Raw genomic sequence first — 18,620 nt, forward strand, 5'->3', positions numbered from 1 at the left:
CATTTTCAAGTACTTCCAAGTATATAGGATCCAACAGAAAACATGATAACATTTTGACACGAAAAAGAAAAAAAAACACTTTTCCACAATAGGCTTTGTAGTTATGTTCCTTTTCCATCAAAAACTCCAATTATTTAAACATTTTTAAACTCAAGTGAAGTAATGAGATTAAACCCTTGAAACTCTACAAGTCACTATAATCTACATTTTACCCGTTTCCTTCAATCCTCAGGAAATTTCAGAAAGAAACAGAATGCAAATTTAACATCATGAGATGAAGAGATCACAGTAATAGGTTCTCAAGCCTTTCTTTTTTCGGAACTCGCTTGAAAGTTTGAACATAGACTTAAAAAAGCTAGGGAACAAGGATCGAATGTCAAAAACTTCACCAAAAATAAGAATCAAAATAGATTTTTGAAATTTTGAGTCTACCATTAAAAGATGTTGAATTTTGAAAAGATTTAAATGTGTCTTGTTGAGTTAGGTTGAATTAAAGCTCAAAAGATATTGGGTTGTAATATCTAACTCGGAGAGATGCTACTATTGAATTTTGTGGTGATTTCGCGAAAAATTGAAGAAGTTGGAAATTTGTAGTTCTTATGGTCTTCATGTGTTCTTGGTGGTTATGAAGTACATTTGATCCAAAACTCCAATTGAAAAGTGTCAAAAGTTATTTTGGTGGTTTTGCAAATCCGGAGTTAAAAAATAATGGCATAGATGAAGCTTTTCTCAAACGGCAATGGCATAGATGAGCCAAATTTTTAACGGATGGCATAAATGAGCCTTTTCTGAAAGTTCGATGGCATATTTGAGCCTTTTCCCTTTTTAAAAAATATAAATTCGTATGTACGCTAGTTTTGACAAAATTAAACTTCAAGGGTGTGTTTGGTAGGAAGGAAAAGGTTTTCCTTGAGAAATGTTTTCCTATAAAATATTTTCTTGAAAAACAGGTTGGTTTCTAACTTATTTTCTCATATTTGGTTGGTGAGTGGAAAATATTTTCTATTGTTTGATTGGTGAATGAAAAATATTTTCCAGAAAATGTCTTTTGTCATTGGCTAGAGAGTAGAAAATATTTTTTAGAAAAATAGTTTTTTAACATGAAAATCAATCTCATTAATCGATTCGGGACCTGACCCTGACACCAGAATCGAAATTCAGCCACGAAGACCGATTCGAGATCCAACCCCGATAATCGATCTGGAATCCGACCCCAATCTCCGACCTGAGAGCTGAATCTAGAATCGACATGCGAACTGGAATCCAACCCTCGATCCTAACTTTCAAATCGAAATTTGAAATGAAATTTTCAAAATTTGAATTTTTTTCTATTTTGTTCGTGTGGAACAAGGGGGGGAGCTCATGGTGGTAGGGGTGGTTAGGGGTAGGGGTGGGGGAGTTGAATTTTTTTAAATTTAAAGTATTTTTCAAAAACAATTTTTTATAATTTTAATTTTTTTTGGAGGGGGGGGGGGGGCTGGTTTGGGGTAAGGGGTTAAAAAAATTCAAAAATTTAAAAACGTTAATTTTTTTTTATGGGTAGGGCCAGAGTGCAGGTGGGGTAAGGAAAAATTGTAATTTGAGGCTGGAGGAGAGTTTTGGAAAATGTTTTCCTTAATTTTTGGAAGGAAGTCATTTTTCTTAAATTTGAGAAAAATAAATTGATTTGTAAAACATTTTTTAAAATATTTAAGCCAACCAAACATGAGAAAATAAGAAAACATTTTCCTTCATACCATTATGATTTATGTGATGTAATTTATCTGGATATAGAATTTAAAACATATAGGAAGATTTTGTAATGTTTCAAAACTACTTTTAAAATAAAGAGATTTCTATATTAAAGGATATACTTTTGTAAAACTTTTGTCAAATTCGAACACACTGGTTGAAATTTTACATATTTGAAGATCAGGCACGTATGACTCTATGGAGTTCAGTTATATTTGCTTGATCTTCAGTCATATATATATATATATATATATATATATATATATATATATATATGAATTTCAGGTAAAAATAACAGAAATCACTAACAAACGATCAAAGTTCAATCACTTTTACAAATTTCAGACAAAAATAACTAAACAAATATTACATATGAAGTTTGATTTGTCGAACCTTACTTCAGACATTATGAAGTACATATGTATACAAAATAAACTCTTAGCCTACTTAAAGAAATTCGAAGCAGGCCTCAAGCCTATCAGAATCCATACCGGCCCAAATAATAAGCCCAAGTTACCGTGAAGCTTCTCTTTTATTTAAATGATTCCCAAAAAAATTTATTCCACTTTGTTTAATCTTATACCATTTAAGATTGGGATTATTTGTTATCAAAAATTGTTTACTAATCCATGTAGGATTTGGAACCCCAGTACTCGGCTGAGAGTCTAATCATTCCATATTATTTAGTTAAGTAAATTTTAGCAAGTAACCTAATGTCAAAATCATGGCATTGTACATGCCTTGTTTTCACGCACAAAATATTCAGATTTTCATAACACAAAATACAATTCGACATTATCATCTTCAATCAACAATCAGAAATCGGAATGACTCGAATTTCATTAATTAGTCTTTTTCTTCTTTGAAATTTGTCAAAATCAACACAAATGACAGTTTTATGCCTAAGTCAGGACTAGCAGGATTCAGAGGTGTTGCATGAAATGACAAAGGAAGGTGGCTAGGCGGATTATATGGGAGAATTTATACGAAAGCAACGTCAAGCCTTACACCGGAATTGTGGGCTATATACGACGCCTTAACCCTAGTAAAAAATTGCAACCTGAAAAAAGTGATTATTGAAACTAACTCAAATAATGCCTTGATGTTTGTTAGTTGTGTGAGAGATGTCGCCAAAGAGTTAGCATTTAGATCAATGTCGCTATTATTTTCTTGCCTAGCACTTTATAATGCAAAGAGTCAGCATTATTTTAATCAATGTCGCTATTAAGCGAGTGAAAGATGAACCAAAAGAAACTAAGAAGTTGTACTCTTCTCAAAGTTCTAATGTAGACTCTTATCATGAGATATTTTTATTAATTAAAAGCCTCCATAAAGTTAACTGAGCTGAGAATAAAAACAAAATGCTAAATGTAAACTTATAATTCTAATTAACTACCACACGTACCAAGTTGCCCGTCCTCTTAAAGAAAGAAAAACGTACCAAGTTGCCCGTCCTCTTAAAGCAAGAAAATGACCTGACAAGTGGACCATACTCCATGAATGGCAGTTGGCATCCGGCCCTTTGGCTTTACCTTGTATCAAATTAATATTTATTTTGTGCATATATTGCTAGATAGCTCGTAATCTAGAGATATTTTTGATAATTTATTGTTAATACGTCATTTAATAGGATTAAGTGATATCTTGTTGTTTAGCTGTATAATTTATCTATCGCTAATTTTTTTTTATTAATGCATTTATATATATGTATTCTTTCCATTTCATTTTATATCATTTAGTTTAATTAGACATAAAATTTAAGGAAAGCAACAAACAATTTGGAATTTTATGGGAACCAAAGATCTTTGTCGTACGTTTCATTTTATATCATATAGTTTAACTAGACAAAAAATTTAAGAAAGACAACAAAGAACTTTGAATCTTATGGAAACCAAAGATCTTTGATTGTATGTACGACAGAAAGAAGCGAGGTAAGCTTACAAATTCTATACATACTTTTCCAAGCAAAAATAAAATTCCAAAAACAGTACATTTTCTTAAAATCAAATTATGGACCAATGGTCCGATATTATTGATAATAATATCTACATGGACTTAAAATGAGCCTAAGTAGAAAGAGTCCAACACAAATAAAAGAAAGAGTTCAAAATCAGTACATCATTCTTGACTTTTGAGAAATTCCTAAAAGTGTGCAAAGCTACTTTGACTCAAATGTAACGTCTTCTATGAGAGCTAGCTGAACTACCAAATGTATACTCCAACATGGTTAGGTTGTTTAGCTGAACTATAAGTGAGAGATTTGATTAAAGATTCGTGAGAAATAGATTTTGAGCCTAAAAAATTAGCTAAAAGGGTGAGAATTCTTCAAAATCATATAAAGAAGATAAATTGCCTCACACCCATAGATATGGGACACCCCACCGGCCTCCACCACACCCACCCACACGTGTGGGTCCAACATTGAGTGAAACAAAATTGAATCCTAAAGGCTAATTCAAGAGATGAGTATTGTCTAAAATTATAGAAAGAAACAAATTGCCTCCCATCCGCCAGCATGAGACAATTCTCCTGAGCCCTAAGTCTTTCAAATCAGATTACCTGTGAAATCTCTCAAGCAAAAATCATAAGAACTAATCTCAGGATTATCTCTGACACACACACATATCTCCATCTCCGTCTCCCCCTCCCATGCATGACCTGGCATGTCAACTGAAGCATCAAGCATGTATAAGATAATATACGAGTTCAATCAGAGGCGAATTCAAAATTTTGAATCTCTGGGTGTCACACTGGTTTGAACAGTGACCCATGGCAAAAACTCCCCACAGAAGGGCTCGAATTTGCATCCCTAAGGTAGTAAACTTGAACTTTAACCACTTGTACCACAAGACTCACTATTTCTATGGATATCAAGCTTAATATTTAGGAAAGATTACATAAATCTCATAGTATTGAGAACTAATTTCATCTTATCCCTACTCTTTTTCATATTATAAAAATCTCTTAAATTTGGTGAAATCTGAATACATCCAATACGTCCTGATACATAACATAAAGTGATGTATCCGACTGATACATCGCGTAAAGTGATGTATCCTACCGATACATCGTGTAAAATAATGTATCTGAAAATAGGAAAGAGTAAGGATTTTTGTATTTTTTTCAAATGATAGGGAATTTTAGAAAATATGGTAAAATAAGTTGTGTATTTAGGTAATTTTTCCTAATATTTATACATTTTCTTATAAATATATATACAAATATACATGTCTATACAGAATTTCAACCGAGACCAAGACCACTGGGTGACATGACACCCCCTTCGATCTACATGGATCCGCATCCGCCCCTAAGTTCAACATCAAGGGATCAAACAGAAATGGAGTGTGTTTGATTGGGATATCATGATTAAAAAAAATGCATTTTAAACCTAACTTAATTAACACCAACAGTTAGTGCAAGACGTGAGAATTGCCTAAAACAAAACAAATTACTTCCCACTGCCCACCGATATGGAACAGTCAACAATATTTTTACGGATCAAGAAAAATATGTCAAATTGAAACGGTTGAAATATATATATAAGATCTAAATAGAAATTATTGGGTTCACATGAACTCGTAACCAACACTAAAAATCTGCCCTTGGCTTTCACTTATTATTATCAATTTCTTTTTAAAATATGATGTTCGAGTGACTCAGTCAACTTAATTTGCGTGTATTTCGGACTAATATATCTATGTAAGCTTAGTCTTGGCCTCTAGAACCAAAGGAAATTACCTAGGAAGAGCGGAAGCAAAGAGTCAGTGCAATTGAAAGACCAAACAACGGTTAATTCAAATTCATGCTGAATAGATTCATTAAACGACCTGTAATTTTAAATCGAGACCTTTGATTAACGGTAGAAAAAATTCTTTATTCAGTGGGAAATTGACCAAGTTTGGAGGGGTGTGTGAGAAAAATCTTTTTGGACCGCTTCAAGAATAGACATTCAAGAGGGGTACGTACGGCAATTAAAAGGTCTTCATCACCTTTATCTATTCCCATACTAAAGTAGACATCTTCCTGAACTTTTAATACACAAAGGAGGGGCGGCTGTACAAATTGATGATTTGGATCCAAGCAACAACATGTTGTACACTATACTTCTTTTTTGATAACCGTGAAGTTTCCTTGCATTGTTGCATGCATTTCGATCAATTTCACGAAATACCCAAGTATTGAACACTATACTAGGACATGTATTTCTATAAATACACCACATTTGGGATTTTTCTTCTCTGCTTATTTCTTTCTCCTCTTTCCCATCTTCAAACTAAACCATATATATGTTTTTCTATAGTTTTTGGACAAAAAGCTCTAACACAACAATGGCTAAGGCTCCTATAATGAGGTTCTCAACAGAAGTTGCTCCACCAAAACTATCCCCGTGGTGAAGTCTCCGTCACCAAAAAAAAAGTTGGACACCATTATTGAGAAAGAAGCTTATGTATCAACTACTCTTTCATCTTCTCAAGACAGAAAGATGGAACAAGAGAGATAACATAAAAGTTCTCTCTCCACATAAGTGTCCCGAAGAAATGGGAAGAGCTAATTCATACCCCTCTGGTCAACCTTGCTTTTTTACCATTGGGAAGAATCTGTTTCGGTTGCATATCATAAGGAATGCTAACAGCCGCTTGAAATATAGAGTATCATGAAGTACCGCTTGTGGAACCTCAATGAAGTGCAGGTTCAACGCGGAGAATTCTCAGCTTTAATAATAGACTAGGAGCTGTTTTCCTGCTAAAGTAGCAAAGATGTTCCTTCTTTAATTAATTTATTTTCCTTTTCCTTTTTTTACCTGTTGTGGGCGCTCTACCATTCACAACCTATGATGAATTAAGAAGCTTGGCAACCCCTTCCCTTCACCACAAATTTTGTTATATATGATGAATAAAAGGGAAATAGGAGGACGGGAAAAAGAAAGGAAAAAAAAAAGTAAACCATGTAGGATTGTTATTAAATCCTAAACCTTGTAGGATTGTAATTAAATGAATCCAACAATTGTTTATTCCACTTTGTTTAATCTTATACTATTTATGATTGGGATTATTTGTTTCCAAAAATGGTAAGCCCAATCCATGTAAGATTTGGAACCCAATAGTCTATATAAGTACTTAATTTAGAGTCTGATCATTCCATCTTATTCATCTAAGTAAATTTGTCTAAGTAATTTTTAGCAAGTAAAATAACGTCAAAACCATGGCATTGTACATGCCTTGTTCTCACACACAAAATGTTCAGGCTTCCATAACACAAAATACAACTCGATATTATCATCTTTAATCAACAATCAGATATCAAAATGACCCGATCTTTTATGCCTAATTCCGGACTAGCAGAATTCGGAGGTGTTGCACGAGATGACAAAGAAAGGTGGCTAGACGGATTCTATGGACGACTTAATATGAAAGCAACGTGAGCCTTACACCGCAATTATGGGCTATACACGCCGCCCTTACCTTGGTGAAAAATTGCAACCTGAAAAAAGTGATTATTGAAACCGACTCAAATGACGCCTTGATGTTTCTTAGTCATGTGAGAGATGTCGCCAAAAATCACCCTGATCATGATGTGATAGAAGAGTGCAGGATTCTGTTGTCTGAGGTCGACACTTCTCTAGTTCATACGTTTAGACAAGATAACAATTGCACAGATCACTTGGCAAAGTTTGAAAAAAAGCAAAATTAAAATTTCGTGATATTACATCATCCACCACCTTCTATGCATCAATCGCTTTTTGCGGACATGGCTCATGTAGCTTATGCTAGGTATCCGAAGCATGCAAGATAATGTGGAGTAGGAACAAAAATATATTAGTATTAATTAAGCTGTAATAGTTGTAAAAGAATAAAAAGAATACAAGAATATTAAATATCATTTTGTTAATGTGATGAAGATATATATCGTTTCTATTCTTTTTTTCTTGACATTTCCTTACTAGCTCTATTTAATTAAGGTTTTAGAAGAAACTTCACAGATTAGCCAACTTTTTGAAGAATAAATTTATTTAGTATATATTGATCAAGCATCTTCTCTCTTTTAGCTATTAAACATAAATGGTTTAGATTAATGTTCTTTCCAAATCCACTTGTGAAGTTACGATGGGTATGTGATTATTGTATAAATGATTTAGACCTTATTAGAAAAACAATATAATTAATGAAGGTTCAAACAAATGAACGATCACGTCGATGAATAATACAACTTCTGGGATTTTGTATTACGTAATAGGGGAAAATAGAGTATCTAAATTTGATACAATTGTTGTAGAAATCCATAAACTTCAAATCTTCAACATATTTCGCTAGCATATCATAAGGAATGCTAACAGCCAATTCAAATATAGTATCAGGAAGTGCCGCTTGTGGAGAACCTCAATAAAGTGCATGTTCAATGCGGAGAATTCTCAACTTTGATAATAAACTAGGAGCTGTTTTCCTGCTAAAATAGCAAAGATTTTCCTTCTTTAATTAAATTTTTTTCCTTTTCCATTTTTTCCCTGTTGTGAGCTCTACTATTCGCCTATATTTTATTGGCAGTGATGATGAGTTCAGTTTTTAAGAAGCTTGGCAACCCCTTCCCTTCACCACAAATGTTGCTATCTATGATGAATAAAAGGGAAAAACTTTATGTTCTGTTCTGCTAGCAGGAGGGTAAATATTGAACCAAACAGATTATGACAAAAAAGATCGAAAACAGTAAAACTCGAGCAGCTTCATATTTCAGGCATCATGACTTGTAACTTAAAGCAGAAAAAGTGATGCTAAATCTGCAATGAACACTCTTACTCCTATTAGCTGTAGAATATAACAGTGTGCAATAAGCAGAAATGAGATAATTCACCAACAGCAGAATAGAACATAGTCAAATACCATACCAAAGGGCTAATCCTAAGCTTTAAACAGGCTAAAGTTACACTTTTCTTTTACTGTTTTAGGCTAAAGCACGTGAACAAAGAACAATTACCTGGTAACCTCAATTCTATTCGTACCACGCCCATCACTGCTCATCTGCCATCACATAACAAATCCTGCATAGGTTTAAAAGGGTGCCAGGATTTGACCCCTAGATTGTCCTTTTCACTCAACGAAAGCTTTCCACCAATTGCAGAAAATTGTAAAAGTTAAGACAACAATAAAAAGTGATAGTCAACAAAATGATGGGAGTTGAGCTTGGTGAAACCTCTGAATGTAGATGACATCCACTGAGATCTCCAAGCAATTTTCTACTTGATTTTTTTTTTTTCGATTTGCCAATTTTACACCCTTTGACAACAAGTAAAGAGTGAACAAAGAACACAGTTCAACTGCAAGGCACATATGACATACCATGTAATGGAAACAGTAGAACTACTTGTTCCCTCGCTTTCTGAATTTCATTTCAAATTGAATGATATTGAGTTTACAAGATGACGCATCTAACCTAGAGCATCCTAAGATTTTCAATATTGGAACTTCTTTTCTCCATGCTACTATGACTACATGTGTTATCATCATTCATCTTGAGCAATTCAAACAAATGATGGACTTGTTGCCCTTTACAAAGAGGAACTCAAATGATATGTATCACTATATACATTGCAACAGCACATAACAATGGCCAATTCTATGCAGCTCACCTTATACAGCATCAAGTATGTTTGACAAGCAACCGGCAAAATTCACCCACATGATGTACTGATCATCCCACTCCTCTAACAATTGATTAAGCCCACGCACGAGGAGAGGAGCCATGTATAACCCCAACTATAACTGGCACGCAAAAAGTTATTAGGCTATTCACCTCTAGTTTCTTTAAAGGCCTCTCCCCACTTCTTCAAGTGCTGCTGCCATTGATGCTGAGGCCTCTTCGAGTGTTCGTCTTTTCTGAACTGAGTTGAAAGCCTCCAGAATATCACCCACCTCAAAGTCATCGAAATCCTCAACCCCAATACCACACTCTAATCCCGCATTAACCTGTCAAAAACGCAAATGGTAGCATATCAGGACAGGCAATCAAACAATATTTTGGCTACCACTGTAAAGATATATGCATAGCCTGAATTTCAACGACACTATGGAATTTAGACGAAATAGAAGTTTAGGATTCCGGTTTCAAGAATTGTTAATTTTATCAATCCTTCTTCACCAAGAATTGGAATAATACTTTCTGCATAAATCTAACAAAGGACCTCTCTTTAATATGTTGATAACATCTTTGTATCTAACCAGCTTTTATATACAATGCAAATTTTGAAAGAGTATACCTATCTCAAGGGCGAAAGACCTATTTGCCTGGAATAACTGGCAGCATACACAAAGGAAGAAACTCCAGATGAATAATCTATTATGTCTAATGCAAAATTGAAAGAACTCCAAGTTGATTAAGCAGCTAACACAAAAGTTAATCATGAAAATAGTAGTTAGGGTGAGTCTCAGTTCCACTTCCACCTGTAAGTTCTCTATTTTTTGTCAAAGACAAGATATGAAAACCTAACTAATAACTACACTTTAAAATGTCCAGAATATCAAATTGTCACTACAGGACTCTTCTCAGCTTCAAGTAAACCTCGGCCAAAAAATTTCTGTAAACTGCCGTTGCTATCTGCCATGGAAGGAGGTTGCAGGGAAGGAGGAAAGAAGAGGACCAGATAAAAGAGCTGTCCAGTTGAAGAGGTTTTTATGATTCAATTGGGAAGCATACAAAAAGCAACAAGAGTTTTTTCATATTCGAGGAGAACATTTTAGCTGAATGATGGGGAAATGCTTTGTATATAGTAATATTCAACTGCTGCAGCATCTAAGTGCAAAACAACTAAATACAAAATGTACAACATACATAAAAGCTAACAATCCACAAGATCCCAATTATCTGCTAATCCCATTCCAGGTAACCCTTAAAGTCAGCAGAAAGTGCTAGCATGTTCACCAATCATATAGCCTTAATTAACTCAAAATAAGTTGCTTCAAAGCACACAAAAAGCATTTTTTCCATTTTCCTTTTTCTTTGTTTTCAATTTTTGTTTCTTTCTTGATATAGAAAAACTGAAGGCGTAGTATTCTTTTTCCCATAGATTATCTAAAGAAGAGAAGTGTTTGTTTGTATACCTCTTTCACAGCTTCCTTCACCCGTCTTAAAGATTCGACCACACCAACATGAACTTCTTTGCCTTTTCTAGTGACACGAATACCACATTCTTCCACTACTTTTCCCTCTGTTACCATGCATCCAGCGACACGACCACTACCACTGCTGAACACAGCACGTACTTCTGCTGAACCAATTGGCACTTGTTCCTACAAATATACAAAGAGAGTCACATCATTTTCAAGTACTTCCAAGTATATAGGATCCAACAGAAAACATGATAACATTTTGACACGAAAAAGAAAAAAAAACACTTTTCCACAATAGGCTTTGTAGTTATGTTCCTTTTCCATCAAAAACTCCAATTATTTAAACATTTTTAAACTCAAGTGAAGTAATGAGATTAAACCCTTGAAACTCTACAAGTCACTATAATCTACATTTTACCCGTTTCCTTCAATCCTCAGGAAATTTCAGAAAGAAACAGAATGCAAATTTAACATCATGAGATGAAGAGATCACAGTAATAGGTTCTCAAGCCTTTCTTTATTCAATAGGAAGTAAAAATCTATTGAGTATCATCAAATTTAATCACAGTTGTGAGATTAAACTATGTAACTGTGAACGCGACTGATCTACAAAAGTCCCACCCACCCAATGCACTCAGGAAATGTCAAAAAGACACATCACCTGTGAACGCGACTGATCTACAAAAGTCCCACCCACCCAATGCACTCAGGAAATGTCAAAAAGACACATCACATACTATTATGAGTGTTTACCTCAACTGATTCCAGAAGTCCCTCCATTGCTTTTCGCACATCATCAATAAGATCATATATAACTTTGTATAGTCGGATTTCAACACCTTTATTGTCTGCATAGCTCTTGACAGAACCCGGAGTTCTAACATTAAAGCCAAAAATAATAGCTTTACTTGCTACAGCAAGATCAACATCACTGGCGGTCACATCACCAGTAGCTTGCAGTAGGAACTTCAAAGTGACATTATCCTGTGGAAGAACCTGAAGAGCTTGTCTGACCGCCTCAATGGATCCCTATACAGAATTTAGGGATAGTAATTAGTAGGTAGCAAGGCAACCTCATCTTAGCGAATGATCATCAAACATAGTACACCTTTGTGATTGATGGGATATGGGTATTGTTGGTTATTTAAAAGATAGTGCAGCAAAACTGGTTTGAAGAATGATCTAAAATGTATTTCAAAATTTTTATTATGCATAGAGGCTTTAAATAGCCAACTTTAAAAAATTCTGCATTATTATCTCTTGAGGTCTTACACAATGTAAAAACAACAGAGGGATGAAACTTGGGGCACCTCAGCAATTAGGAGGTCAATTTTATTTTCTTGCCTAGCACTTTATAATGCAAAGAGTCAGCATTTAGATCAATGTCGCTATTAAGCGATTGAAAGATGAACCAAAAGAAACTAAGAAGTTGTACTCTTCTCAAAGTTCTACTGTAGACTCTTATCATGATATATTTTTATTAGTTGAAAGCCTCCATAAAGTTAACTGATCTGAGAATTTCAAAATAGTGTTCATTCACATTATTCTTGAAATACTGAGAACCGTAAGCACAACCAGATCTATGACATATCTCTCTAGAGAAGCAAATAGACTTCTTGACAACGCTTTTCAGCCTTTTTTAGAGTAAAAAGGATATTTATACCTGAAGATCAACTTTCAGAATAATATTTAGTTGGTGCAAGTCTAGACCAGTTCCTCCTGAAACAGCAGAAGCAAAAGAAGAGAGTGTAATTTTCCCATCTCCGGCCTTTGTTGATAAACGTTCATTCCACAAGGACTCCGCTCGTTCTTCAGCCTTTTCACGAGCAATATCAAGGGACTCAACAACCTCAAACTCGTCACCAGCAAATGGAACATTGTTCAGTCCAATCACCTGTGTATTGACTAATCATGTTGAGTATTTAAACACACACACATATAAAATAGGGAAACTTACCAATATGTACAGTTCGTCCAAACTTATTTACCAATATGGCCGAAATATATAAAACCTATACACTGATTATGTATATAATATTTAAATATACAAAACCTATACATTTGCTGGTTATTTTGCAAATTAGATCCTCCAAAGACATTGGACTATAATCAGTGGCGGAGACAGAATTTTGATTTAGGAGGTTCAAAATTTGAAGAAGTAGACACATGACCTTGCCGAAGGAGTTTCAACATCTACTATGTATACATAAAAAATTATTTTTACCATGTATAAATACTATAATTTGGTGCCGAAGGGGGTTCGGATGAACCCCCTAAGCAACATGTGGCTCCGCCACTGACTATAATTATCCCTATAAAAATATACACATACAAAGACAGACAAGGGCTTTTTTTTTCTGATAAGGTAAATAATTTTGTTAATGTTGGGGAAACACTGGCGGAGTAACCATTAAATCGAGTCAGAGATATTGTGTTCAGTCAAGAATTTCACTATGTATATAAGACACAAATGGCGGAAAACGGTCAATGGAGCTTTCTTTTGGTAAGACGCTTGCTAACAGATTATAAATTTCACTTTCTTTCTTTTGGCAGACCACTTGGCTAAGAGATTTTATATCCCGCGAGGATAAGACAAATAAAAGGGGTGCTATGACTCGAATGGATTGACCACTTCACAACCCATAGTGACATAGTCCGTCCTTGAATCTAATAGGAATTTTTGTTCAGTTGTAATTTACCATCTACAGAAGTCACTGATAGCAACTTCTGAAGAATGGCTAAAGTATAATTCACCGAAATTTCAGGAGCTTCCTATTTGGCGACCAATAGTTAGAGCCCGTTTGGATGGGCTTAACAAAAGTAACTTTTATGTATGAAGTACTTTTAGAACTTTGAAATGCTGAAAGTTATTTTTATAAATAAGCAGTTGAGTGTTTGGATAAAAGTGCTTATGTTGAAAATAATTGTTTGAATTTTAGGGTTAAAAGAATAAAAAGGGTAGTTTGGGAATTTAGTTAAAATATAAGGGATATAAAAGTAATTTCCATGGTCAAACAAAATGATTTTAAGCACTTAGAAAAAAAAAAGTTAGAAATCCTAATTTTTCATTTTTGACTGACTTTAAGAACTTTATGGCTTAAAGTTAGCATTAGACAAACACGTCCAAAAGCTAAAAAGGGGCTTATAAGTTGGTTTGACTAACTTAAAGCCCATCCAAACGGGCTCTTAGTCCATGACCTCTTTAAGAGGAAATCTAGTACAAGTTGCAGCTGAGAACACTTAATTGGCCGAGTAGATGGAAATAAAAGAAGATACAATAAAAGGAAGCATACCTGCACAGGTATGGAGGGTCCAGCTTCATCAACACGTTTTCCCTTATCATCAAACAGAGCCCGCACCTTGAAACATGTTAAATCGCATATTATTTCATATGGAGAAAATTCTAGAAAATGATCAAATTAAGCAACATACTCACTGCTGAATACATAGGTAGGACTAGACTATGAATTTCTTATAAGCCAAATCAACCTCTTTTTAACCCTTAGAATCATCCATAGAGGGAAACCGAACAGTGAATTAAATAAAAAGCACTTCCCAAATTCTTTTTTAAGTTCTAATTTGCTAACCTTTCCATAAGCTTCACCACAAACCATTACATCTCCTCCTTTCAGTGTACCATTCTGCACAATGAATGTTGCTACAGGTCCTTTAGATTTATCGAGACCTGCCTCAATCACAGTCCCCTTGGCATTTCTTTGAGGATTAGCCTTCAACTCTTGCAACTACAGCAGAGAAAAAACAACGTTAGATAAGACCTATATCTCTTGCATTTAATGTTTTCTAACTTCTTCTCTTCCTATAACTAAGGTTTTAAACAAAATTATGGCAGACAGATCAGAAAATGGAGGACAATATTCAGAGAACTAGTTTATACTTTGACCTTCCAGCTCCGAGGATATTCAGTAATCAGTACATACTACATAGTATCCCCTCTGTCTCAATTTGTGTGTATTACTTTCTTTTCTAGTCTCTTTCAAAATGAACTTCACCTTCTTTTTTTTTTTGATAAAGTAAGAAATGGTATAAATGGTATCAAGAAGATGCAGGTTAGATAGTTACAAAAGTAGTGAGATTGGAAGCTCATTTACAAGCGCCACCTTTTTATATGTAGTAAGTTTTTAGTTCCTATATATTACCCTCAATGAAACTTCTTATAGGAATGACATCACATGTGTAAGACCACGACAATCAGAAGATATTTTTGGTATGTTACGCAAACCTTAAATTCAAAGTCTTCTTTGCGTGATTAAACTACAAACTCAGTCAAACTAAGACATACGGAATGAATGGAAGGAGTAATAGGAAAAGTATGCAGATGTACAACCAAAAAAACATCCAAAACAATCTCCTAAAAAAGAGACATATATTACACATCCAAAATGGTATCTGTGTCAACATGTCTTGGCATCAGCAGTGATCGAGACATATATGATGGGATGTAAGGTAAAAACAACCTAAAAGGCATCAAAGAAAGCAGACAGGCAGTAACATCATCTTACCTCCGCAACAAGCATGACAGTTTCCAGCAAATCATCTATATTCTCTCCTTTAAGAGCACTGATCTGTTCAATCAAAAAGAAATTGATGAATGCTGATATAAGCAGAAAGGTGTTGCCCATAGTTTGCAGTTTGATTACCTTAACCATTGGAATGTCACCACCCCAATCTTCCGGCATCAAACCAATGGTGGAAAGTTCTTGCATGACTCGCTCAGGATTTGCTCCATCCTTATCAACCTGAAATCAGATGGAGGCAAGGGAATCAATTGATAAAAATTTACAACAAAGTAAGAGAAAAGGTGAGACTAAGCGACATATATATGAATAAGACCTTATTTATGGCAATCACAATTGGAACTCCCGCTGCCTTGGCATGTGCTATGGCCTCATTTGTCTGAGGCCGAATTCCGTCATCGGCAGCTACAACAATGATAGCAATGTCTGTTACTCTTGCTCCACGAGCTCTCATTGCCCCAAAAGCCTGTGGAAAAAGTTAGAAAACCATTTAGCTGAGTTAAAATTTGAAAAAGTTGATGCTTAACATTATAGTGTAGCTTTTATCATCAGATTTGACGCCAAATAAAAACTGATTTCAGGACATCGAAATCAGATATTGTTGACTTCTGATAAATTTAAGCATTTAAAATGTATTGAGTACCTCGTGTCCAGGTGTATCAAGAAAAACACATATCTGGGGCTTGGTGTCAATAGGCACTTGCACCTTATATGCCCCAATTCCTTGAGTAATTCCACCAGCTTCAGAAGCCGCCACCTACAATATCTACTAGTTAGGATTCAGTTTCCAACTAAAGTCACGGTGATCTCAGACAATAACCAAACCATAAACAAATTACAAACTTCAGTATAAGACAATAGTAAAAGGGAGCTTTCAGTCTACCTTGGTCTTGCGTATATGGTCCAAGAGAGTAGTCTATCAAAGAACAACCCAGAAGCACATGTTAGCTAGAGCTTAGTATGCAGCATTTAACCATAAATATGTGCATAACAAGTATAGACTATGAAGTTTTATTGGTCACCTTTCCATGATCAACATGACCCATTATAGTTATGACAGGAGGTCTATCTTCAAGTTTATCTAAGTCCTCTTCATCGAAAATTTCCTTCTTTCTTGCCATCTCTTCCACTTTAATCGAGGCAGCATCAATAACCTCTACTTCATATTCTTTGCAAACCATCTTCACCATGTCATTACTGAGAGTTTGCACACCATCAGGCTTGATTCCTTTTGAATATAGAAGACCAAGAATTTCACCTTCGCTAGTAGCTAAGTTGTAGGCCAACTCCTCGGTCGGCATTCCTTCTTCACCAACCTCTAGAATATCTACTTTGACAGGTGCAGACTCTTGAGCAGCCTTAAGTCGGGCTGCCTTGCGACTTGCCTTGGTCCACTTTCTTCCCTTCCTTGCTCTACCAGGAATAGAAACATCAAGCTCTGATGCCTCCTCGTCAGGAATCCCATCATCAACCATACGCCTGCGTTGTCCTCCAGATGCACCAGTCTTTTTACGGAACTCCTCCCTGAATTTACCAGGAGGTGCGTTCTTTCCAAATTTAGGAGGGGCTAAAACCGCTTGAGCAATCATAGGATCAACAGCTGGTTTCTTGGAGGCAAATTTGTCGACCAATATTGTCTTGCGTTCTTTGGTCTTTCCAGCTGATTCAGGTTCTTTGGTCTTTCCAGTAGATTCAATTCCATCAGAGGGAGGGGACTTCGCCCCAGCACCAACATCCTTCAATATCACCGGTTTCTTGATAAAAGGAGGAGGAGGAGCTACAGACGGTCTTGCTAATAACTGTGGTTGAACCTTCTGGGGTGGCTGAGGGGGTTTTAGAGGAGCAACAGTTTGGGATTCACTCTTCCTTCCACCATCAGTCATTGGTTCCTGTTTAGGGGGTGGTTTTACAACTTTTTGTACGGCAGAAATCGGATTCCCTTTTTTCCAAACACTCTTCAAAGTTTTAGACTTCCTGTTGGAAGAATCATCAGAATCAACTGGCTTGCTATTTCTTTGTGAAGTACGTGGATTGGCATACGACTTGTTAACCGACACATTTGTTTTTCTGTTAGTTTCTAGCTTCTCCACTTTATCTAATGCTTCTCCAAGTGACTCAATGACCTTGTTTCTTTCTTCTTCAATAGGATTTCTTTTTTCACCATCAGAATCAGAGCTAAGGACTGGTCCATTCCCTAAAACAGGGCCAGGTTTAGGTCCAGGTTTTAATTGTGGTTTTGGGGCAGGCTTAAGTAAGAGATCAGCATCATCATCATCATTACTACTGGATGAGGAATCAAGAGAAATTGATGTCCCCTGATCAGCAATAATGTCCGTGGTGACCGAATATCTACACACAGAAACATAACGCCATCTTTTCCCTCCCCAAATTCTATTTACGGTTCCAAACTTCTTAGAAAAAGAAACCCTCCTAACTAGTGAGAATGACCCTTCAAACTGTCCAGAAGAACATCCACAAACACTCCCCAAACTCACCAGGGAAGCCATACTACTCATTTCTCTGTACACTTAACTTAAAGCTCAACCATGGACTTGCCCAAACAAATCCCCACAAAAACCACCTAATAACAATGCAGCAGCTAAAATCTTCACTTCCCAAAATTCTCCTCCAAATATCAAAAATCAAGAACCTGGGCATACAATGAAATTCAATTCAATAAAAAGAATCATGAAAACCAAAGCAAAAAATCAGTAAAAAGATGATCTTTTTGAAATCAAGAAAAGAACCCCAGATAGAATTTCTTCTATTTATCAACATGAGAGTTGAAAAGATGTTACCTTAGTGACCTTATTCTTGCATAAGATAAATTGGCTAATGAGGAGTGAGAGAGCAATAGAGAGCCAAGAGGATTAAGTTACCAACAACACACAGTTAGCTGGTGTTAGTTGTGTGTGCAGAGATAGACAGAGATGTATGATTGTATGGAGCGAGTGGCTGAGAAGGAATTGAAATCAAAGTGAAGGGAATGAACGGATATACAAATTTGTGGATTTCTGATAAGGCTTCGGGTAAGGTTTTCACCCTCAAAATATTTTCTCATATTCATTATTTTAATTTTAAATCCGTGATAGGATAACAAATTTTTCGAAAATATATTAGTAGTAGTAGACTAGGAGTAGAGATATTATTTTTATTAATTATTGGAGAAAAACAAATGAGTTGTTTTCTCTAACTCAACTATTTGGCTTGGTGATGACTTATCCGTCAACTTTTCCATTATCACCCCAAAAAA

General features: G+C 35.4%; 1 protein-coding gene across 1 annotated transcript; it reads right to left on the reverse strand.

Annotated features, from left to right (window-relative positions):
• Positions 1-9,062: 9,062 nt before the first annotated feature.
• On the reverse strand, positions 9,063-18,405 carry LOC129893509 (translation initiation factor IF-2, chloroplastic-like). Its single transcript, XM_055969052.1, has 13 exons — positions 18,166-18,405; positions 16,390-18,017; positions 16,251-16,283; positions 16,011-16,124; positions 15,684-15,833; positions 15,491-15,589; positions 15,353-15,415; positions 14,420-14,575; positions 14,126-14,191; positions 12,496-12,726; positions 11,586-11,861; positions 10,824-11,012; positions 9,063-9,692 (listed from the first exon to the last, which is right to left on the reverse strand). Exons 2-13 carry the CDS (start codon positions 17,881-17,883, stop codon positions 9,531-9,533), a joined length of 3,033 nt encoding a protein of 1,010 aa, XP_055825027.1. The 5' UTR covers positions 17,884-18,017; positions 18,166-18,405; the 3' UTR covers positions 9,063-9,530.
• Between the last annotated feature and the right edge of the window lie 215 nt (positions 18,406-18,620).

Source organism: Solanum dulcamara, chromosome 6 (assembly GCF_947179165.1).
Source record: "Solanum dulcamara chromosome 6, daSolDulc1.2, whole genome shotgun sequence".
Classification (NCBI taxonomy): domain Eukaryota; kingdom Viridiplantae; phylum Streptophyta; class Magnoliopsida; order Solanales; family Solanaceae; genus Solanum; species Solanum dulcamara.

What these genes read in the sequence shown, in the direction of transcription:
- LOC129893509 (XM_055969052.1), bottom strand. Translation starts at nt 17,883, where the DNA reads ATGAGTAGTATGGCTTCCCTGGTGAGTTTGGGGAGTGTTTGTGGATGT. An exon ending in ACCATATACGCAAGACCAAG is followed by an intron (nt 16,125 to 16,250) that starts GTAGACTGAAAG and finishes TAGATATTGTAG; the next exon opens with GTGGCGGCTTCTGAAGCTGG. An exon ending in GACCCTCCATACCTGTGCAG is followed by an intron (nt 12,727 to 14,125) that starts GTATGCTTCCTT and finishes GTCAATACACAG; the next exon opens with GTGATTGGACTGAACAATGT.